At 41.2% G+C, this 24,560-nt stretch overlaps 1 protein-coding gene across 1 annotated transcript in view; it reads right to left on the bottom strand.

Annotated features, from left to right (window-relative positions):
* The window catches only part of rspo1 (R-spondin 1), a 29,474-nt gene extending 21,202 nt beyond the window's left edge, over positions 1–8,272 (bottom strand). The window contains exons 1-2 of the mRNA XM_048261915.1: positions 7,875–8,272; positions 402–1,404 (exon numbers count right to left, since the gene is read on the bottom strand). Of these exons, the coding sequence (XP_048117872.1) occupies positions 402–507 (106 nt within the window). The 5' untranslated portion in view covers positions 508–1,404; positions 7,875–8,272. The remainder of the gene's footprint in view (positions 1–401; positions 1,405–7,874) is intronic.
* Between the last annotated feature and the right edge of the window lie 16,288 nt (positions 8,273–24,560).

The following is a 24,560-nucleotide window of genomic DNA, read 5'->3' as shown; positions in this document are numbered from 1 at the left end:
AGACTTACAGGGCAGACAGAAACGTAGAGGAGGCATAAAGACAAATGACTAGAAAGACAGGGCAGAGACAAAACAGGTTGACAGGCAGACAGAGAGTGAGCAGGTTAGTAGACATTCGTGTCTAAGGGCTGAGTTACACCAGACACGTAATTGAAGCGTTCCGTTCGCGTTGCGTCTGCTGCAATTAGCTTCCACTATAATCAATGGAAGTAGCTACACCACACATGATAGCGGCGCGTACGTTCGAAAAAAATAGACCATTCATTTAAAATGGATTTTACGCATCGCGAACGGAACGCTTCAGTTACGCGCCTGGTGTAGCTTCGCTGTAAAGTGTGCGAATGTCTGTGTGTCTAGGTGTGTGTGTGTGTGTGTGTGCGTGTGTGACAGGTGAGACTTACTGCGTCTATGCCTCCTCGCCTTGCCGGGCTTGAGGCTTCCGTCGTTGCCGTGTCCTATGGACGTGCTGAGGATGACCACGGCCAGGGCCAGCAGTCCCGGCTGCATAGTCTCTGCCGGCCGGCTGTGGGGGGGTGTGCTCTCCCCCCTGCTCCTGCAGGTGCGCCGATCCGTAGGCCTCCCCTCACTTCCACCCAGCCTCTGCTGGGGCTGGAGATGGCTCTGGGACCTGGAGCTACAATCAGCCGTTCAGGGCAGGCGGACCACCAGTCAGGTCGAAGAGCCGGTTAAAAAGGCGGTCAGTCAGCTAGTGCTGACTTCCTTTTTACTGCCACTGGCACCTGTGGCTCCCCACGACGCAGGGAGAGGCTGGTGAGGCTACTCTGGCAGCGGACGAGGATGAGGATGGTGGGGATGAGGAAGATGATGCTGGTGGCGGCGGCGGCGATGCTGGTGGTGATGACGGGGCTGAAGCTGTGAACACACCCGGGGCACGACCCATAGCACACATCAAGGGGTCAACTCGGGTCGAGTTGCGGTGGAGCAGCGTCAGACGAACAGGACGCCAGGCAAAACAGGAGGAGGGCAGATGAGGGAGAGGGAGAGGGAGAGAGAGAGGGAGAGGAGACGAGACACGCTGGCAACTACTGTAATCGGGAGAGACAAAGAGAGAGAGAGAGAGAGAGAGAAGGAGGCAGAGAGAGATGGAGAAAGAGAGGGAGAGACCCAGGCCCTTCAACCCATGTAGAGGGGCCGCAGCAGCAGCAGAGGTGGCGCGTCGAGGAAACAGCCGGCCCAGGGAGCATACACACCAGGCTTGTGTGTGTGTGAGAGCTTCAGCTCAGGAGCATGTGTCTTATTAGAGATATCGAAAGGAGGAGGAGGAGGCAGAGGAGAAAGAGGAGGAGGACAGAGGGGTGGGGGGAGAGAGGGCTAAAAAAAGAGAGATGGAGTATGGCTCAGGACTCCTACGCGTGACAACGCATCTGTCAGTGCCAAGACCTGCTAAGGGGAGAGAGTGAGAGAGAGGGGAAGGGGGGAGAGAGAGGGAAGGAGGGAGAGAGTGGGGAGGGGAGGATGGAGGGTTGGGAGAGAGAGAGGGGAGAGAGTTAGAGGTGGATGAGTGAGTGGGCAGATGAGGTAAAAAAAAAAACATGGGAGGACAGTTCTAAAACCACATGGGAGAGCCATTTTACATTATCAGCCACATTTTAGAACTAGAACAACAAAGGTTTGCCTGAAGACTTACTACTCTCACTCTAGACAGAGATAAAACATCCAGAGGAGTTTTTTCCGTCACACCGTGCTGCAGACTGCAGGAGTGTAATTGTTTTTGCATTTCCAGGTCTTTGCCGTTTGTTTTTGGACAACGCCAACAAACTATTTACCACACTATTTTGTTTGTTTGTAGGGTTTTTTTTGTTTGTTTTTGTTTGTGTTTGTTTTCCCCACATTAAGCAGTGACCTTCTGCTCCACATGGTAAATGTGGACTAAGTGTGACTGATTCTGTTTGGACAGTCTTACTTGGAAGTGGCCACTAGCTGTGGGCACAGAGATTGTTTTCATTGATTTGAACCAACAAGCTAGTTCAACACGTCAGCCACAAAACTGAGCAGCACTTCTTTTGTGCTTTGCTTTTTTGGAGCTAGCTCCTTGCAAGAGATGAATGCATTAGGTGACAGATTTGTACCACATTCCACACACACACACACACACACACACACACACACACACACACACACACACACACACACACACACACACACACCACACACACACACACACACACACACACACACACACACACACACACACACACACACACACACACTCCTCTCACTCTTTTTGCCTCAACAATAGAGGCTAAAATAGAACAAGACATGGGCCTTGACTTTTTCCTAGGTTGCAACTTCACAGACATCATGATCAAGGCTGATTCAACCAAATCATTAGCAGTCATGGCACTATGAAACAAAAAAAATGCCACAAATATTTCTTGGTCACTGCACTTCGACTTGCCTTTCTCGAGGCTGGTGATGGATGGAAAAACATGTTTACACAATCCTCCAAGAAAAACGGCAAACACACAAATATGTTTTTCTCACGCAAAAAAATACAAAAAAAAAAAAAAAAAACAGCAGCCAAAACAAAAAGGCAAACGGTTACACGGAGGGTTAAGATGAATGTGTCTAACGTTTCTAAGTTAATTCAGTGGCATTAAGAAGTGACGGCGAATGATACAGCAGAATCTGAATGTCATAGCTGGTAAGTAACTGTGTGTGACAAGAGCAATGCCTTGAGGCCAGCAAGGAAAAGCGAGCCCATATTTGGCACTAGCACGTTGAACTTAACATCATTGTGAAGCGGAGGAAAACATTTGTTGATTCCCTGCATACCAACTAGCATCATCACGTTCCCAACCATCAGGGACATTTCAAACGACCTGAAAGACCTCCGTCAAAACACATCTCTTCCTAAGATCATTCCAACAAGGTTTTATTGCATTCATTTCACTTGGGAGAAAAAAAATAGACAACTGGCAATGACATGAGCAAGAACTGTAGATAATGGAGTCTGGACATTTTGTGATGAACTTGAGAGATCAAAAAGCGGGTAAAACAAAAAGTAATAAAGTTTGCGGGATAGACCCACATTGATCCGAAGTGTTTTTGAGATTGACCAGACAGTCTCATTCAAAGCACCGCAGCCGAAACATGTCAGTGCATAGCTAGGGGGGAAAAAGAACATCCCTTGTGCAAATAAGTCATGCAATTGTGAAACATTATGAATGGGAACAAGGACAGCGTTTAATTATGCCGGCTCATCCATCATAGCACTGACGAACACTTTTCTGTGGGGAGTCCCCTCTATGGAATCAAGGACCACTCCATGAGTCTCTCAGCAATTAGCAGTCCAGAGAAGAATAATTAACACTCACTCACACACACACACACATACAAAGAGAGAGAGAAAAAAGGGAGAGAGCAAGAGAAAGAGGGAGAGAGATAGACATAGAGAACCAGACAATGAGAGAGATGAGGAAGGAGAGAAAGGGGGGATGAAACTGTGAAATGATCTTGTAAAGCCAGTGCAAATCTTTAAATCTTCCATGTCTCCCAAACCTTTAAAAGGCCAGTCTGTGCTAAGCAGCCACAGAGGTAGAGGTGCATGTTTTCCACTGTGTACTTTCAACATCTTCATCCTCAAGTGAGAAATCACATTTACTAATTAGCAGAGAAATGCCAAGGTGTACAAGCTCAGGAATCTGCTACTTCTACAAAGCACCTCCAAGCCCAGCCCTGGCCCAGAGTCAGGCACAGCGCAGTTGCAGCGAGATCCTCAAGACAAGACAAGCACAGACAAGGAGAGTCCACAAACGCTGATGTTTGTCTCCCTACCACCTGAAGTCGAACCCCATTTTTAATGACTCCAGTGTGTCTGAATTGAACGAGACATCGCCATGGCGTATAAACGTAATCCGAAAAGACAGAATGCTGTGATGGATTTTAGAAACAGCAATCAGAATGAAAAGCAGACGAACTGGAGAAGGCAGAGGAGGAATGAACTCACAGGAAGCCTATCTAAACAGTGAATACAGTGACTGAAGTTTGATGCTGGATATTGAAAAGAGCCAATTGTGTGAATTAGATAGCCCCACTACTGCATTTGGTAAATAATAATAAAACAACTTTTTGTCATTGCTACTATTGACATACTGTACGTATGTAACTGTTTAGTAAGTATGTCTCAAACATGTCTCTTTTTAATATGACTAGATTTCTTATTTTCTTATAAAGATCTAAGTGGCATATCAACTAAGAATGTGATATCACAAGATATCAAACCTTGCCAAAATCTCTTTTGTCTGTGGACATATACCAGTTTCAGCATAATCACATTTTTGTTTGACTCCACATCTGTATACTGTAGTAACCACACTTGTTTTCTACACTACAGTAACAGTGGGTCTAAGACGATCTCCTCATGGGTATAAGTGGACATTTGTCTGAGCCCCGGCTTGCTGTCCTTTCATGATCTGCTCCTGGCCTTGGCCACAGGTGGTCCCATCTCCTCTATTCAGCTCTATTCACCTGAGCTGAAAGTCACCTGCTCACCTCTTCAGAGCAGACGCAGATTAAATTGCTCAGCTTTGTAGTCGTTTTGATTTATCCATTATTCAGGTGCACCACACAAAAGGATCACGCTCTCCTGGAGAGGTGATCAGGAGGTGAACCCATACATGCACACACACACACACACACACACACACACACACACACACACACACACACACACACACACACACACACACACACGCCGCACACACACACACACACCCAATAGACTACAGTTATTCCCTGAATATTGGAATTATGAAAATATTAAACGATGACTAACTATAAAACATACCTACTCTGAATCAAATAATTTCTGGATTTCCCAATATGATTTGTTTTAATTAGATGCTATGTTTTTATTTGATGTTTATATCAAGTTACTCAGAAAACAACCCTATCTGTCTAATGTTTGATGACATTGTGCTCTGTGCAGAGATGCTCGGCTACAGAGCCGGATGAAGATGATGAAAAGTGTGTTATATTAAATAGACTGAAAACATACCAGATACTTGATTAATATTCTGCAGCCTAAACGTTTCCTCAGTATTCCTGGACCCTTTTTCTGTCCACCACATCTTTTAAAACTCCACTCTACACTCCTTGGAAGAGCTCACTGGTCCACAAGACTAACCACCCATGCTATTTATGGTATTTTTACTGCTGTAGGGCTATAAAAAAATATTTTGTCTTGTGTATTTTTGCCATGGCAAAAATCAGCAACTACAGCCACAGATACAGCCCAACACAAATCAGTAAATAAATCAGGGAAATTCATAAAAATTAAATAAAACTAAAACACATAGCAATTGGCTAGTTTGATTCAGGGCTGTTTTTGATGTTGGGCTGACATCCTTGCACCTGGCTGCATTCACTAGCCTGCCTGATAAAATATGTTAGAACCACAGGGTTACTCATGCTCAGCCCGGTAAATGTTTTTAAAGTCTCCTAAAAGCATGGCATGTTTTTGTGAGTTTGGCTTGCACTCTTGTTTTTGAATCATATTTTCTTTCACACGCCACAGATGATTTATGTGTTGTTTTCAACTATTCCCTTGACAAGGCCAACATATGATACTGTTTGACTATAGATTTTAAAGCTCAACCACATTTCAGATGGTAAGTAATACTCCAGTTGTCCAACAGGTCTTTGGTTTACACCCATAATAAAGAATAAAAAAAAAGAATCAGGGAGAGCAGTAAACAGTTTAGTATAACATATAGGTCTATAATAAGTAAGGGATAATATTGTCTGCCGGTCAATATCAGAAAATTAGTCCCAACAGGGCGAACAGATGTCTTACTTCATCATAAAGGGACTTTTTCCGATATTGACTGGCAGGCCATAAATTAACCAGCTTATTATATGGCTACATGCCAAAACAGGAAAACAAACTTCATACAATATGCCATCTAAAATTATTTTGTTCAAATAATTCAAATAGCCACAGTAGTAGAACTTTTCAGGTTTCAGGTGTTATATCGTGACATTTATTTGCTACAATTTACTTTCAATGAAATTGCCAATAGCCATAAGTGAACAGACTATAGGCTACTTACAGAATGATATGAAAGACATGAATCAGAAACACTGCAGCTTTCATTATACAGAAATATCTGACCTCCAAACATTGGGAAGGCCCATTCAAAGTCAGTGGAACTTACTGCAGCATTCTGAAGAGACATATAATAATAGAAAAGTGACACTTATATTTGTCCTTCATAAAACATATGGCAAACTGTGTCTGAAACTGATCAGGACTGGACTGGACTTTCTGTAATCTACAGTATCCATATCAAACACTATTTACAGGACTAGACACAGCACAGCTACAGCATGGACGAGATGTGCAGAAATGGACAGGCAGGCAGACAGACAGACAAACACACAGACAGAAAGGCAGACAGGCAAAAAGACAAACAGGCAGGCAGGTGGGCGGGCAGACAGACAGACAGACAGACAGACAGGTAGGCAGACGTACAGGTAGGCAGACATACAGACAGACAGGCAGATATACAGATAACCAGACAGTCAGTCCGTCAGACAGGGAGGCAGGCAGACAGACAGGGTGGCAGGCACCTGGCTTACCCAACGGCACACAGCAGCCAGCGTGGCCCGTTTGAGTAATCACTTCCTGCATGGCGCATTAAAAAAGTTGGGTGAAATGCACTACAGATGTGAGGCCCACCACACATCACCCTCACCCGCCAAACACACACACACGCACACACACACATGCACACACACACACACACACACGCACAAGCACGTGCGCATGCACACACGCACACAATAGCTGCTCTGCTGCTGTCTTCCTTTTTCACACTCTAGCCTTCTCTGTGTGTGTGCCCTTGAAGCACCAAGCAGCGACCACTACCCCACTGTCCACATCATGGTAGCAGCTGGTCTAGCAGTGGGTCAGAAGGAGAGCAGAAGAGTTTAGGGAGCATACCGCAGGGCGCACCACCCACTCGGCCTCACCTCCATCTCTCCCTCTCCCAGCACTCTTTCATCCTCCCCATCATAAGCTTTTGTTTATGTCGGATCAAAAGATGATTGCACCTGCTGTTCTTTCCATCATCAGCATATAGCCCTCATTTTATGGAGTGAACAAATCAGGGAATTAACAAATCAGTGGGGAGGGAGAAAGCAAGCAAGAAATAGACTAAAGCAAATAAGAAAAGAAAGAAAGAAAGAAAGAAAGAAAGAAAGAAAGCTAAATGTCATGCTCCAGATTCTGCTTAATGGCCTGTCAAATCAGTGGTGCCATGTGGTTGGTGCCAAAACAAATACTCCATTGCTATGCATTCTGCCCTCTCCAAGATACTTATTTGTAATCACACTAACACTAAAACACACTTCTTTTACACAACCTAGGGTTCTGATACACATGGCTAGCAACATTCAAGTAAGTGGGGGAAAGGTGGGCTATTGCATGTTTTTAAATGAATGAGAAAATCCAATGTATTGTCATAGCCTAAAGTCTAATAACGTAGGCACGTCTAGTGTTTCTGTAACAGCCATATATATTTGCATTCGTTTTCACCACTTATGATAGCCTATGCTGAGGATGAACAACTTTAGATTGGCTAAAATATTTGTTTACCATTGACATAGCGTACAGGAAAAATATAGCCTATACATTGCACTTAATAATAAATGATTGTCATGTGTAATACAACACCACTGGACATCGGACATGTAAACGTCCTTTTGAAACGTGGGTTAAACAATAACGCATGTAGGTTGTTAGTCATAGTATATTTTTATAGTTTAACTTCTCATATTGGAGCAACCATGACTAATGTTCTCAATTATTTTGTTATAAAAAAATTAAGCCGATAACACTCACGACCTACCAAAGTAACGAGTCTCGTGTGTCTCCAATGGGCTGACGGCTTTCTTTCAATAGAGAAAAATCCTTTACTTTCTGAGTTTCGACTCCTTGCCAGCAGCCGCCTCCGAGTCAGTGCAACTAGTTAACTAAATTTATCATCAAAGTCAGCAAATTGCCTTTCATAGGCAATTATAGTCAAACATGATCAATATGAAAACAAAACTTATATGGTCATAAGAATATAAACTGAAATTGTAGAATATGTCTTTAAATAAAATCAAATGACTAATGTTTGTCTTCTTTAACGTTTGATGTGTTACTCGACAGCGGCCTTACTTGAGGACTATCTAGTCATTCTGAGGCAATTTCCACATAAATCCACTTTTAAGGACGGGACATCATCCAACTCGGCTCAGTCATCCTTACTCTCCGGATGTTTGCATCCCCATCTAGGGCTAAGACGGGCTCAAGGCAATCGCAAAAGATCCGCGCTAGCCCCTCCCCCCCGAGCTGAAAGATGAAAAACCTGTGGTGGAGCTAACGCTGGGAGTGTTGTTGTCATATTGTTGTCATGCTCACCCATTGCATAACATGAAATTACGCCATTCCTAGTATTTTTAGCCTATGGTATAGCCTATTAAGCCGTATGGCTGAGTTCGTGGTGTTAAATAAAAATGTCATGCATGGTAATGTCTTAATGATGCATAAATGATGTAGGTCTAATGCGATGCATGGAAAGTCTGCATCTGCATGCTGCTGGACCACATAAGAGGAAAAGGCGATATTAAATATTCTCTGCTGAAATGTCCACAGTTATGCAACTTGAAACAATTGCATTAGTTTTCTGAAATGTAGGCTTTTATTTCTTTCTTCCTTGTGGTAAAGTATGGAAAATCAAAGATTGGCACAGGCCTATGACAACAACCCCATGCAATTGTAATTCCTGCAAATGATGTCAGTTTGAGACAATTTTGTGCAGTTTTGGCATAATCGTACATCAATGTTGTGGTCAGTTGCTTAACTGATTAAAATCGTTGGCCATTTTCCACTTAACATATTTTTCAACTTGGCATATAACTTTCCTTATTTCCTCATTTATTTATTTATTGTGTAAAGTTTCCACTTCTTCCTGACACAGTGCTCAAAGGAACCCTATCACATCTAACATATACTCTCAACTGAAATGTATTCAAATATTGATCAATAATTTCCTATATCTTTGTGGAAATGAAGTGCCACATTTGCTTGTCTTAAAATAATGTAATGTAAGAGTCATTTCAGGTTGCTGGTTATACGGCCTTGACCTCTTGAATCAGAGGAGGTCATGGTAGCTGTGCACTTAAGAGTGTGGAGCATCTGGATTTCATAGGAGCAGTCCCAGAGTAGGACAGACAGACAGACAGAGAGAGACAGAGAGAGAGAGAGAGAGAGAGAGAGAGGGACAGAGAGAGAAATAGGGAGAAGGAGCACTAAAACTAAAACACTTGCTCTTACATATCAGAAACCACAGAGCCCACATATGTGATTGTCCGGATCCTCCTCAAAAACCTGAGCATCTTCCTGGTTTGCTCCCGGCTTGGCAGCATGTCACTGATCGTCTTTTCATCGCTCTCTATCGCTCTCTAGCTCTCTTTCAAGACTCTCTATCCCAACCACCATTAACGTTACCTTATGGGCAAGGACAAGGTCGAGAGTGCGTGCCACTGGCTAATAAAGAGCAGGAAAGTTTTCTAATGAGTTTTGGCTGAGCTATCGGCCTAAAAGAGATTATGTATTGTTTACACAGAACTACCCTCATATAAACCAATCTTGCATGACATGGAGTCATACTTAACGTGTTTTCCCTGTGCTGTGGATATTCTTTTCTCAATCATTTTTCCACTGATGATCAACACTTGCAACATGTGCCTTTTCCCCTCCCTCCTTCACTCCCAGCAAATGTTTAAACAAGAAGCAAGCTATAGTGGAATGTGTTAGAGTAGTGCCCCCCAAATAACAAACACTTGGCTCATTCATGACATTAGCAATGATTATGGCAAGTACTGTATGACTCACATGGTTTTAGCCTATTGTGAAACCAGTCATTTATTATCTGCCTGGCCTTTTCCAAACATTAATATTATTTGGATCTAGGAAGATAATATCTGACAGTTTGGGATTTCTTTTGGAGAATAATCAAATGATAACCATGTGTGGGCATTGACATTTCAGCGGAATTCTACTTACTCTCAGCCCTTGGAGTTCCTTGCAAATAATCTGCTCTATTTCTGAATGTGTCTTCAAGACGGTTGGACAGATGGTTATCTTCCTTGATATTTAGTATATCACACCCAGTATTCTTTATCGGGATTCTGGGACTGTGTATTGCTCCTGATGTGGTCACACAAGCTTTGTCTAACATCCAGTTCTAGTGCCAGCTGTTGGACTTGACACATTCTGACAGTTAAATTATGAAACATCACTAGTGTTAGGCTTAAAATATTTTTTTTTTCAGTAAATAGAGATATTTTTTTTCATTCAGATCTGAAAAACAACATGGTATATTTTGTTAAGTGGTCTCTCTTCAGTGACACCATCTGGCTCATGATACAACCTTTCATTTTCAAGATGAATACAAGAGGAATTTCAATGAAACACATTCTTCCTACCTGGATGTACACGACTTCATCAAATTATAGAGAAGAAAAGCAGAAAAACTGTACTGAACATGTGACTTCACATCTGTCATATATATTTGAATTTGTGAGGATAAATTGTTATTAATAAACGCCCCCATCTCTTTGTGCTCTGATCTGATATATTAAAAGACCTGGCAGATTAAATGGAGACAGTGGCTAGTTAGAAGAGAAAGATTAAGATGGCAGAAACTAATCTATTTGGCTGAAGTAGTCCTCAGCACTACACTCCTGAATGGACTGCATTTGAAGTCTACATTCATCTCCTCACAGTGCCCATATCTTCACAATCCAACAGAGTGGCATCCGCGGCAGCTCCTGAAGATTCCCCTGAGCATTGATACTCTCAAATGGCAAACGCCAAGCAGGAGGTTCACAAGATCTCCTGGCTTCCCGCTTGGGTCCTAGGCCAGGGTCCAAACCACAGTATGCAGAAATATGCAGGAGGTATTTCTGTCTCTGATGTTGCATTTCAGAGGCCAACCGTGGCAGATCTGAAACCAATAAAACCTACTCATTTTATAAGGAGTGCTGTGTGTTATACTGCTGTGTGGTTCTGATTTGGTGGGGAGTTTGGAGGATAATTTACCATTTTTATGCACCTAAACTTTTACTGTCATTTATGGATCACAGCTGCTTCTGATGATAGGATTGAAACAGCTGTCGACTCGGCATTATTCTTTCTGTGTGGTCTGTCTTTTTTTTGTCTGATATTCTGTGTTGTTGCCTCCTGTCATTAGCCTTAATTGTGGATACATCTGATAGATAAATAATAACATTTTCACATTGTTAAACTTGAGCATATAGAATTGACCCTCTCATTTATGTGCAACATATGCATGTGGATAAAATGAACATTGGATTTCTGGCATTGTCTCTTCAAATTCACGCAATAGTGAATTTGTTGTTGTTGTTACTGTTGTTGCTGTTGTTACTGTTGTTGTTGTTTTTATTGGTGTTGTTGTTGACGTTTGACAGCTGCAGTAATTATACATGTCGTGAACTGCTTTGAACTCATCTATTAATTCCTGTAAATGGTTGGAAAAGGACACGCCAGCGACCTATCTCCTTCACCTGACTGTCTGAGTTGTCATGCTTATGCATCCTGTGAGAATAAATCAGTGACATCCCAGTTTGGGATAAGTACTTTGGGATCGTAAATGGAACATTATTCCTCTTTGAATCATTTGAATGAAAAAAGTGTCTTTTATCTACATCAGTATGTCTTTTACTTGCCACAGTGCTTAGTGTCAAGTCAGTGAGCTTTGCCTTCATGAAAGCCATTCCCTCAGATGGATACATTCCCCAAGATCAGTTTTCTTCTCCTGGCTTTTCTCAATATTGCTTTTTTTTACAATAGATTCAATCCCAATATAGCAAGGACAATACTCCATAATGACAAAAAAAAAAAAAAAGGTTTGTATAGCTTTTTTGCACATTTCATTCAAAATAAAACACTGAAATATCCCATATAACTCTGTCTTTATCCCATATAAATCTATCCTTGATACTTTGTCATAGATGTGGGATACTATCACTGAAGTGAAATCCAGTTAATGGCAAAAATGGTTGATGTACTGTATCCACATAGGACATGCTGCGTAGCCCAACCATAAAGGTGTGGTCAAAGGCTCTAAGTGAACAGTAGTAAATCAGTGAGAGGTTTGGTTAAAGCCAACCAATAGCATTGCTGAGCAATCCATTAAAAGTGAACACATCAGATGAGGTTGCAGTGTAAAAAGACAGCCATTTTTCCCTAGGGGTGCCTTTATAAGGACTAAACCATATTTCTTCTGATAAAAACAATTAAATCAAATGACATAATTCTGTTTTGAAATGTTTTAGCCACATACTAGATTTTTAATAGATTGTTAATCAAGGTATGTGATTTGAAAATGTCCGAACACACATCTTGTGATGCATACTCAATTTAATAAACTAAATTTGTGGAATGGAATACATTTGTAAGTTCAGACCTAGTTGATGGAAAAAAAATGTATTACTTACATCTTCGCTGAAATGTTAAATGTTTCAGCAGACATTCTGGCTCTTTCTGCGGTGTGACTTGGGGGAGCAGAGGTCAGCTCTATTTTGTTTGGATATAATCGTTTTCAGATGGAAAATTGCTGTCTAGTAGACTATATTCGCTCCTTTCCCCAACACCAAAGAAGACTACATACTGTATGATATCATGACTCAAACGAATGGGCCTAACGCAGCATCATTCTCTTCAATTTCTCATATATTTTCTTGCATTTTTCTGGTAAGAGAAAACATAAAAAAGCTAACTCTAAATGCAACAAACGTTCATAAGCACCCAAATATTTTCTTACTATGATGCAGTGAATGATACCTCCCACTTGATCATAAACTGGAGGCATGTGCCTGATTGTTTATTATTAGCATAAGTAATGCCCCCTAAATGTGTAGTTATTGGCAAATTCCCAAACTTCGGCATTTGGACCACATGGATGCATCAATGCATTTGTTCATAAGTGCATTTGTGTCTCCAAGCATACACTTTGCCTATATTTTTTTTTATACAAGCTTCAAAACGTTTCCCTGCTTTTGGCAATTTGTGTAAAAGATGTTTCTCTTATCTTGATAAGTGTAAGAGATTACCTGATCTTGTGAAATTCTCTCTTTCTTAAGTGAAAAAAAAAAAAAAGAAAATGTTGATGTTGGTGAATTAAATGGGTACTAACAGCCATATATATATATATATATATATATATATATATATATATATATATATATATATATATATATATATATATATATATATAGAGAGAGAGAGAGAGAGAGAGAGACGGTAGAGCTAGTCTGGGATCTGGGAACAAATTTTGCATGCCTTCAGAGCCCCAGCAGAACTGAACAGGTGAATTAGAGCGTGCTAACGTTAGTACAGTATTAGATCAATGGGACAGGGAAGACATATTGAGTGACACAATATGGTAAGTGAGATAGACTGATGATATGGGATTTCCCACAGACAAATAGGAAACATGCAGGGATAATGTGCCACCCTTTAATTTGGGGAACATGATATTTCTTGCCAGATAGATAAATGATAAATAAGCAGTGATGCTTTGTGATTGGTGCATTCAGATAATCCCTATCAGAGAAGAATACATTCTCTAAATCTATGCCTCTGCATAAAGTTTGTATTATGGAGTTTCAGAAGACCTGCCTAGACGCAATAGACCATTTACGCCAGCCATTTTTCACTGTCAAACTAGGGCCCAAATAGTAAAACATGAAACCAGAGTGAGCAATGGAGAGACGGAGAGGAGAGGAGGCTTCTATTTGTTTTTCAGATGTCCTCAAAATATTTTGATTATAAAAGATTTGGGGAGGGGGACAGTGAGCGATACCAATCTTTGGGAAAAGAGTTCAGGGCCTCAAACTGAATTTACAAGGCAATTCCAACTCACCGAGGGGTGCTTTGAAACCGGGTCGAGTCATAAAAGATTAATCTTCTTTTAATGCAATTTTGTTTAGCAACTGTGAAGTTGATTTCCTGGCTATAGTAGGCTATCTGCTCTCTGTGATGGCTCTTACAGAAGTGCAGTGAATTGAAGTGTTTTTTTTACTCTTGGCCTCTTTCTTCTTCTCCTTTAGAAAAAGGACCATACTGGGTCTTTTCAGCTTTGTGGAAATTAATAAGTTATTATTACCATAAGCCACCCCCTGGGTTTGGTTTAATCCAGCTCTGTTTGAAGAGGAGGGTTCTCATCATGTTGTATGGGTGGGGGTGTGGGTGGAAGGACAGCAGCAGCACTTCTCATAAAAGAATGCAATTATTTTCTTTCAACATGGCTCATGGTATTTTGCTGAAATTTACAATTGGCAAAGGAAGAAAATAACACCAAGTCCAATGGGTCGAACGTACAGGACATAAACTCTCATAGGAGCTGCACATTGTCTTACAAAGGTGCTGATTGCTGAGGGACTTAAGACTGCTTAAGAAATTAGGAATGATGAAAGCAGTTCACAAATTCCTCAGAGCAGACAACATGTTGGTATTTGAAGTAAAACCCACAATGCTATTCACATCAGAGACTAATGAAAACATGACAAATTGCAGAAAACTTGAGAGGTATTCAGACCACAACAAACACCGTTGTATGAAATCAATTTAATTTCATTGTTCTTTGAAAAATTATCCCAAATGAATGTCATTTCAAATTAAATTCGGTGTCACTTTAAATTTCTGGCCTAAGATCCAGCTGGGATGGCATGAAAGACTAACCAAAGAATTAATTAACTTCAGGCCCTATTTGTCTCTTTCTGGTACATGTTATTTGTTATATTAAATAAGTCTTAAATCCAGTTTAATATGTCCAGTGACTGCAAACCATGTCTATTTGTATAAAGTGATGATAAACCATTATATGGGCAATATAGTTTTCTCACTACTTTAGTCTCACAAATTCGGCAACAATAAGATAAGAAAAATCTTGATATGAAAATCCCTGAACATCCCATTGTGAAGGCTTTTAAATAGTTTCCAATAATTCTTCATATCCTCCCAAAACATCTTCTGTTTTATTATAGGTTTGGCTAAATGCTATAGATCTCACTAAGATCTCACTCTGTAGTGTCATTCTATACTGCACATCACTTTATTGGTATGAGTCCACTTTGTCCAAACCTCACACGTTAACCTGACCCAGTGAAAAGCATGAGTGGCAATCTCCCTCACTACATATCAATTAGACTTGCGGTACGACTGACAAAACCAATACGGACCTGCCTCCACCATGCCAGCATGCTATGTGGTCATGTAGAGCTATAGGCAACTGGCCATTTGAAGGCATTTACAGAGGTAGACAAAATGCTAATAGCATGACAAAGTGTGTGTCCCACTATAGGCAGGGCTTCACGCAAGAAACTGTTTTGTGTCTGAAGTTTTATACATATTGAAGCCATTATATATCATCATCTATTTTCACATCTGAATCTGCTGAACCCATGCCTGCATTTTCACTCAATCTCTATCACCCAGTGATCTTGTGATGGCCTCTGTCTTCTATCACCCACTGATCTTGTAATGGCCTCTATCTTGTGATGGCCTCTGTCTTCTATCAACCAGTGATGTGATGGCCTCTGTCTTCTATCACCCACTGATCTTTTGATGGCCTTTGTCGTCATGGATCTTTCTCTGTTTGTTGTGTCCAAGGCGCCACCAAGTGCAAACGATTAGGATCGAAGTACTCCAGTTACTAGGGCGATTATGATGTGGTTAGCATAATTCATTACACCCAAGACAAACGAGCTGCCTAAAGACTGAACTGACTTCCACACATTCATGTTCAGTCATAAATTTGATGGTGTGGTAATCTGTGCTTGTCCTCATACTGCTGAATTTATGCCCTTCCATTGGGCCAGGAGCTGTGCTGGAGGATGCTGTGTTTGAGACTATTTTGATTTAGAGAATCACTTTTATCCGAGACAAGCATAAATGATGACAATGTTTTTGAATAGTTAAACCGCTCTTACAACACTGGTGGATGCACCATCTGCTGTTGCATCCACATGGGAGGACTTGATAGAATAATCAAACCAAGGATGCAGGGTGAGGAGACATTTTTATTATGTGAGCTGACAATTGCTACTTCAACACAGAACAGAGCGGTTAGAGGCTGTTCTCATTTTGTTCTTACAGCATTACAACCAAGCTGTGCTATTTTGACACTTTAAGGAGACTGGTAAAATTTTACATTTGGAAAATCAGACATCAGGTTCCAAGTCATAATAAGGGACCTGAACTAAAAATTAAAAAGGAAGAACCACAATGTTCCTTTATATGTTCCTTTATATGTTCCTTTATATGTTCCTTTGGTTCCAAAGGGATTTCCTAAAATCTCTACCACTGCAACATACAGCTTTATGTGAATTTGGTAAGTATACATCATATTGTTTACTTTAGTTTAAGGTCAGGTCATTTGTATAATAAATGATTGAAAAGAAATAAGATATCCAAATAAGATTCAGTAGGCTTTCAATTCTGTCAGTTTTCAACATTTGATGAATAAATGATTATCATTATACTCATATCATTATAGCGCTTCAACAAAAAGTAGCTGCCTAGAGAGATACACAATGAGATGGACAGTGGGAAGACTGACTGAAAGAAAGAAAAAACATAGATAGACAGAAAGAAAGAGAGGGAAAAGAAAAAGGAAAGAGATGGAGAAAATGAAAGAGTGCGAGCAAAAGAATGACATTAAATGGAAGAAGGATGTAGCCTCTCCAGACTATCCTGAAATGCTGTTAATGACCATGTTTTCCTGTGACCCTATTCCTGTTCGAAATGAGAGTGCCACACATCACTTTGCTTGCCAATAGCCAACCCATGAGAGCCCTAAAACCAAGTCAGACAGTCTTTTTAGTGGCAGATACAACATGCTTATGCGTGCAAATATTATAAAATAGACTTTATTAAGGTCATATTTTTTCTCAAAGTCCATCAGCCAACAGTAGTTAAGGTGGTCGTAATGCCTCTGCAGTAGACTGCTGCACAGCCAGTATAACGAGAGTCCTGGGGATTAATGATGTTTAATGATAGCTTTATGACTCCAACATTGGACTGTTCAGAACAGCGGGATGGGAACATCAGAGCAAAATATATGGATGTTCTTCAAATCCATCATGCAAAAGAGAACATAATATTAAGCACACTGCCAAAATCGGAGGGGAAAAAACCCAAAGGGTGGGGAATGGAATGATGTAAAATGCAGGCTCTTTTGGTTTCCATTGAATCACTAATACATAAGAGAAACTGCGGTAAGCATCGTAAAGACTCGATAACGATGAGGATGGCCCGTCTCTCTGCAGGAAGCAGATGTTTTTTTTTTTTGTGCAATAATTTCATTACATGCATTTACAATGATAAAATGGCATATATACTGCATGGGAGATGTCTTGTCTTAACATACCTGGTGTGGATTCCACTATGGCTCTCCATAGACATCAATAAAATGTGCTCTGCTACACAGAGCCAACAATGCAGATGAGCTTTTATTGTAGCCAAAGTAAACATGCAATGGAAGCCAGAATAGGCAAGATACTTAAGGGCTCATCACATGGCTTTGGCCTTTGCCATAACTTCCACTATGAGGAAAAGGGAATGGGGAAGGCTTGAGGACCCAGTAGGGGAGGACACAGATCAAAGGGTACAGGGTCCTGGGTTATGCTTTACTTGTTAAGATGTAGTTCAAGTCAATTGGTCAAAATCCAAGGGCTCAAGAGATGAGCACCAAGGACCACAGGATATTAGTGACCCTGCTACAGCAGAGGGAAGACCTGGTACGCTTGCAGAGTGGTGGACATCATGCAGATGGTGAACAGCAGGGCCAAATGGAGCAGGCATAGGTAGGTAACATGCAGTGGACAAAAAACCAAAGGATGGATGGCCAAGAACTTCTGAAGTCAAGGAATGAAGTTGCATCAGTGATGACTAAAGAGGTACAAAGACACTATGCCTGCCTGATCTGACATGGTGACCATTGTGGAAGACAAAAAAGGTGTCACGTGATCCTGGCATATAGCACTGTCGGGAAAAGGAATTATGGAGTTATAACCAGCTTGGGGAGGAATTCAGTGGTGCTAACACCAGCTTGGGGCCGGGGTACACAGTGTAAGGATACAGCAGCCAGAACTATGCTTCAACAGGGAAATCAGGGGGAAAGTGACATCCATTTGAAGACGCAGAAGTTGCATTCTAGTAGGGATATTATTGGACAGGTAGAGAGAGGAAGAGCAGGGTTTAGATTCTGTGAGAGATTGATTGGGTGGTTTGTTTAATGAAAGGGACAGAAGCCTGAATGAAGTTGCATGAATGACAGAATTTTGCAATGATCTTTGGGTGACTAACATGGTCCTATATACTGGAGTGTGTGTGTGTGTGTGCGCGCGCTGAGGCACATCAACATCTAACTACAGTGGGTGGTCAGCCCTGTAATGACACCATGATACTGACAATATGGTGATCTTTTAAAAAAGCAAAATCTGTGTGCAACATTTCCACTGTCAAAAAAAAATACTCTTGTGTGGTACACACTGACACGCTTGTGGGAGCACAACATGTCACATGTGACAAAGAGAGACATATTGTGCCAATAGCCTCCCCCTGATCTATTGGCTATGAGTCCAAGTTATGGCAACCTTTTACTGAAATCAGAAAGAAAAAATGAAAACGTATAATCAGTCTGTGAAAGCTTACTGCCATTGGTAAACAAGTTGATGATTGTTGTCATGTTGTGCTGAATATCTTGTTTTCGTTCCCTTTAATGCGCTTGTAATATTTCCCTGTCCTAACTCTGGCTCAAGGAGAGAAATTAGAGGCAAATAAGACATACATGTGTTCCTGATGAAAAGAGTAATCATTTGGAACAGAGCTGACAGAGAGAAGAACACCATTCTGTCTGGTTTTCCTCGTCTGTCTCCTTGGCCCGGCAAGACATCTCTTCTGGATAACCATAGAGCACAAATTATATTATTGTGGTGAGCAAACAAACAAAAAAAAGTACAAACACACACACACACACATATGGACACACACTCAGAGAGAGAGAGAGAGACACAATTACACAGATTGTGAAACACAAACTTTGATACCTAGAAGCGATTTGGATTGCATAACCAGATTATATGGAATTTCAATGTGCATTGACATGTCGTTGCGTCACATTAGTGTCAAAACCACAACAGACCAGTAGTCATATGTGCATAATATACTTGAACGCATACCAATATTATTGCTGTCATGCCCTTTGCGTCTTCCTCAACCATGTCACTTGACATAGCACAAATGAATCGTCCTGCACATCACACAGAGGGACGGCTTCTGGCATTCTATCCATTCACATGTACACAAAATATGTGATGGAGGAAGGATGTGTTTGTCTGGAAATACTTTTGGTTTTAGTAAAAAATAACCAAAACACAACGTAAAAAGCTCTTGTTGGTTCAAGTATTTGTTCTTCTGGCCGTTGTCCACAGTACAATACAACACAACACATTGGCGCACAGAGACATGTGAGAAATGAGAAAGACTGTTCGGTGTCACTTCTCTTGAGCCTAACGTCACAAATGTGATACACTCTCATCACGGTGAATGTCCAGCCATTTACAGAGTGTCATAATCTGTAGCTGTCATAACGGTGTAATACCATGACAGCTTCATGGGATGTGACATGAAACAAATTCAAACCTCCCTGATGACAATTGTGAAGAAATGCCATATGAACCTTTCTCCGCAAGAAAAGATCACACATGGGAATGAAAGCAGTGTACAGGAAAGTGTAGTAATTATGCACATATCAGCAAATAGAAACATCTCAATTTTCATCAGATAGATAGATAGATATAGTGTTAAATGGTTGCGCCGTTGGTTATTAAGGGTTGGACTGTATAAGGAACGATGAATTTATGATGGGTGTGTCCTTTAGTTGTCTGTAAGAACACAAAAGAGTCAATGGAATCCAATCCAGTAATTTACTTTGGGTATTAAAGAAATGAACACAGTACAGCAGGGTGTGGGTGTGGTCTGATATTAGAACAAAGAATTTTTGCATTAATATGACATTATAAAGTCAGATAATAATTGGTAACACTTTATTTGAAGGGGTCTACATAAGGGTGACATGTAACCGTCATAAGAATGACATGACACGTCATGTACATTAACGACACATTATTGATGTTTATGACTGTTGTCATAATGTGTCATTCGTTTTTTGGAATGTCAAATTGACATTGTTTGGGTGTCATCATTATCACAACTTGACATTAGCCAAGATGACATTATTTGACGGGTCTTTGTCATGACAACTTGACATTAGCCAAGAAAATGTAACCCATTTACAATATTGTCATGACGACTTGACATAGCCAAGAAAAAAATGCAAGGTGTTTGGCATGATATTGTCATGACAACTTGACACATAACTGTGTTTGGCCTGACTTATCTTCTAGGTTTGTAAAGTGAAGGGCCTGAACAATTGACTGTCATGACAGCATTATAATTGTGTCATAAATACTTTCCTTGACCTCAACTACAGTGGTACAGTTTTGACTTGTCATTAAGCTGTCACAAAGAACTATTACACACTAAAATAGTTTCCTGACAGTGTCATGAATTTTCATGACAACTTGACATAATTGTTTAATTATTACATGAACAAGTTCATATAACTGTGTTTGGCCTCACTTATCTTCTAGGTTTGTGAAGTGATGGGCCTGAACAATTGGCTGTCATGATGCCATTATAAATTGGTCATGAATACTTTTCTTGACCTCAACTACAGTGGTACAGTTTTGACTTGTCATTAAGCTGTCACAAATAACTATTACACAACAAAATAGTTTCCTGACAGAGTCATGAATACTTACCTTTGACCTAAAGTACAGTGAACCATCTGAGATGTTTCCTGAACATGTCATTAAGTGTCATTACACTATCATGTAGGTCCTATTTCTGTACATTTTACATTTCTGGAACATTGAGTCTAATTTCAACTATAATGACAACAAATACTATACTCAGTCATGACTTAAGAGTTTATTTCAGCAATGCATTTTGCAAAACCATAATACATGGACATGTTACCATGCCAGCTAACCTAACTGTGTATGTGCACGCATTCAACTATTCACATACTAGTCTTTAAGCACCATTTCATTGCCATCATTTCTGCAGCTTTTTCAAATCATGCACGAGTCTACCCAACACACCATTACGATGACGGATTCCTAACCAGTAGTACCATTCAATCATGTTAAGGTGCGTTTTGAGGGACTGAGGGGTTCGATTCCCCCTGAGACGCCATATTTGTCTGTGTAAGGGGCACTTATTTTAATGTAGAGTAAAGTGCTGCCTTTCTAAGGAACTTTTCACAAGAGGAGTAGACAAATGAAAGTACCAAAATAGTTTACCCAGAACATATAGCCGGCATTTAATCAAAAATCTGTATCAGTATTTCTCTTAGTTTTCAATCTTTTAAACACATGTTGAGAAAAATATAAAGTAAAATGACCTCAGAGCTCTGATAAAATAACCCCAAAATAATAATAAGTCCATCTACCTGGGTAGTATGTTTTTTTTTTAAGTGGTGAGATCTCGCGCTTATCTGTAGGCTACGATGAAATGAAGAAATATTGAGTAGAAGCAGTTCATGTCGCAGGCAAGATTATCATTTGCGCCCTCTGCTCTTCTGCCTCCCGTGTCCAATGGCGAATTTGTCCAATGGAACACTCTCAAATCATGCATCCAAACAAAAAAACAACCTGCATAGCACGGCAACAATTCAATTCAATTACTCTCGATACATTTTAACAGACCTGGAAATATAACTCATATTCATGAACTGTAGTAGCTTAAGCCTTGTACATTTTACGTAAAACTTGACTCATAGATAATGCATAGTCCCCTATCACCTTGGATCACTAACATCACGTCCTGTGTAATTGAAATCAGATTGTTTACAGCACTTGTTTACTTGCACTTACTTACTACTACCTGCATAACTGGCAGGTCGGCAAAGCATGTCTTATTTCTTCCCCTCATGCTGTAACCTGACCACAGCTCTGTGATCCCAAGACGGCTCATCATACACCTCACTGTCTTGCCCATGATATTGGAGCCGTCTAGGGACAGGAAGGATATCTGTGAGAGAAAACACATTTTATTGTGGTTTTGCCATATGACATTCGAAGTAGTCAGATGTGAACATTGAACTGTTGACTAAATAGTGCAAAGTCTAACACACAAGCTGTTTTCTGAAGTGCTCCTCTCCTCTGACACGGTCGCAGAGGGCATTAAGCTCAGCTTGATTTCTGCTGGGTCTGGGCAATGGCTCTACTTCTGTGTTTCGGGCAGGGACAGCTGAACACACCAGCCTTTTGAGTTCCTGCTGCACCTCGTCCATGTGCTCCAATTTTGCCAGTACTCTTGTCTGGAATGCTTTTTGTTAAAAAGAAAAGAAAAAGGAAAGGAAAACATAAGTTGATTAGGGTGTGAAAGTGATATTTTGTTTACCAGTAGGATATGAGTTATATGACTTTGTTTTTTTTTTATGCTTATGTGTAAATTACAAAAAAAAGTGTTTTGTGGGCCTGCATGTTTTGGATTGCCTAACATATATTTACTCACAGGTCATCATTGTTAATAGCTTTTTTATGGATGTATAGGATCATTCCCCATGTCCGGGCCTAGAAGACAAGAGTGCAGCAGCAGGTAAATGTTACACTATGTGTTAGTAAATAGGTTATAGAGTTAATTTGATATTAATATGGAGTAGGTTACTTGAAATGGTGGGCGATGTCCCACTGGGGGCATGTGATGCCGATCGCTTGTCTGGAGTGAGACATTAATAAGAAACCCATTAAGACATGTAAGAGGCAATTAGATGGCATCTGCCTACCATCTACCTCTATCTAAGTACTAGGCTACTCACCAGCTTCGTTTAGAGGACAGTTGGGCAGTGGAGTCAGTAGAGTGGTGGTAGCAGCGTGGTGACTCGGCCCAGCCTGGGGTTCTTCCTCAATGTCTGTTACTGCAAAACAAAATAGTGTCTCTCAAAAGTGGAAAATCTCCCAATTTAAAACACATTATACAACAATTCTATTTGGATCTATGGAACTATTTATTTGTTTCTGATTGGCCGAGAGACGTTCCATGAGTTGAAATATCCCTGGACATTTCAACTCAGACTTTGCACAGCTAATAATAAATCACTCCGTGATACAATGTGAAGTTGTAAAGTTTGAATGAACTGGCACGTTGCATCCAAGCTGAAATACAGACGCTCAGAACATAGTAGCATATGACGAAGGTGGATTTTAGTTAGTTGGATGGTATGTAAGTAAAATAGTGATCAAAGCTAAAACCATGTCCTAACCGGACGTCATCCACTCCACAATTGCAAGGCTTCAAACCCAACTCACTGATGCCTTTTTTGTGATCTCTGGCGACTTCAATCACATAACACTGGATTCCACACTCACAAATTTCTACCAGTTTGTTGACTGCCCTACAAGGAAAAACAGGACAATAGACCTCATGTATGCAAACATGAGGGATGCATACAGTGCAAACCCCCTTCCCCCACTGGGAAAGTCAGACCACAACCTCATTCATCTCCAGCCAATGTACAAGCCCAAAGTACAGAGGCTAAAAGTTGCCACACGCACCTTCAGAAAGTGGACACCTGAAACAGATGAGGCTCTGAGAGACTGCTTCGAGTGCACTGACTGGAGTGTGTTAGAGAATGGAGAGGACTTAGAGGAGGTCACACAGTGCACAACTGACTACCTGAACTTCTGTATGGACATTGTTGTTCCCACCAGAACTGTACGCTGCTTTCCCAACAACAAGCCTTGGATTACCAGCAATGTCAAGACCCTTCTTAACAGGAAAAAGATGGCGTTCAGAGAGGGGGACATGGCAGAGCTGAGGCGCGTGCAAGGGGGGAACTCAAAGTCAAGCTGAAGGAGGCTAAGGAGGACTACAGAAGGAAGGTGGTACAGAAGTTGCAGAAAAACAACTTGAAAGAGGCATGGGACGGCATGAAGATTATCACTGGCCTGAAGAAGAGCAGCAGCTCAGTGGAGGGGGACCTGGACAGGGCGAACCAGTTGAACCACTTCTACAACAGGTTTGACTGCCCTGCTCCAGCTCCAATGGCGGTGGTCTGTCCACCACCCCCAGCTGACTCAGACACAGCTCTTGTTTGCGTGCCTGCCCTACCCCCACCTCCCAGCCTCCCAGTCTCTCCAGCTCTGCATCCCGGTGACACCCAACGACCTAAGCCACCATCACCTCACGCCCTGCCCCCGCCTGACGCCTCCTTGCCTGTGCCTGTTGAGGTGTCCACGACTTTGGCAGCCTTGATAGGGACATCAAGGAGGTGGTCATCCCCCAGCCCCCACCCCCACACCCCCTCAATACCAGTGCAACACTCACCTCCATCATCACAGGCTATCGTACCCCCACCATCACTGGATAATGCACCCCTCCCCCACATGGC

The sequence above is a fragment of the Alosa alosa genome, chromosome 13, assembly GCF_017589495.1.
Source record: "Alosa alosa isolate M-15738 ecotype Scorff River chromosome 13, AALO_Geno_1.1, whole genome shotgun sequence".
NCBI lineage: Eukaryota > Metazoa > Chordata > Actinopteri > Clupeiformes > Clupeidae > Alosa > Alosa alosa.
Note: the sequence above shows the minus strand (reverse complement) of the source record. Positions and strands in the feature narration are given on the sequence as shown.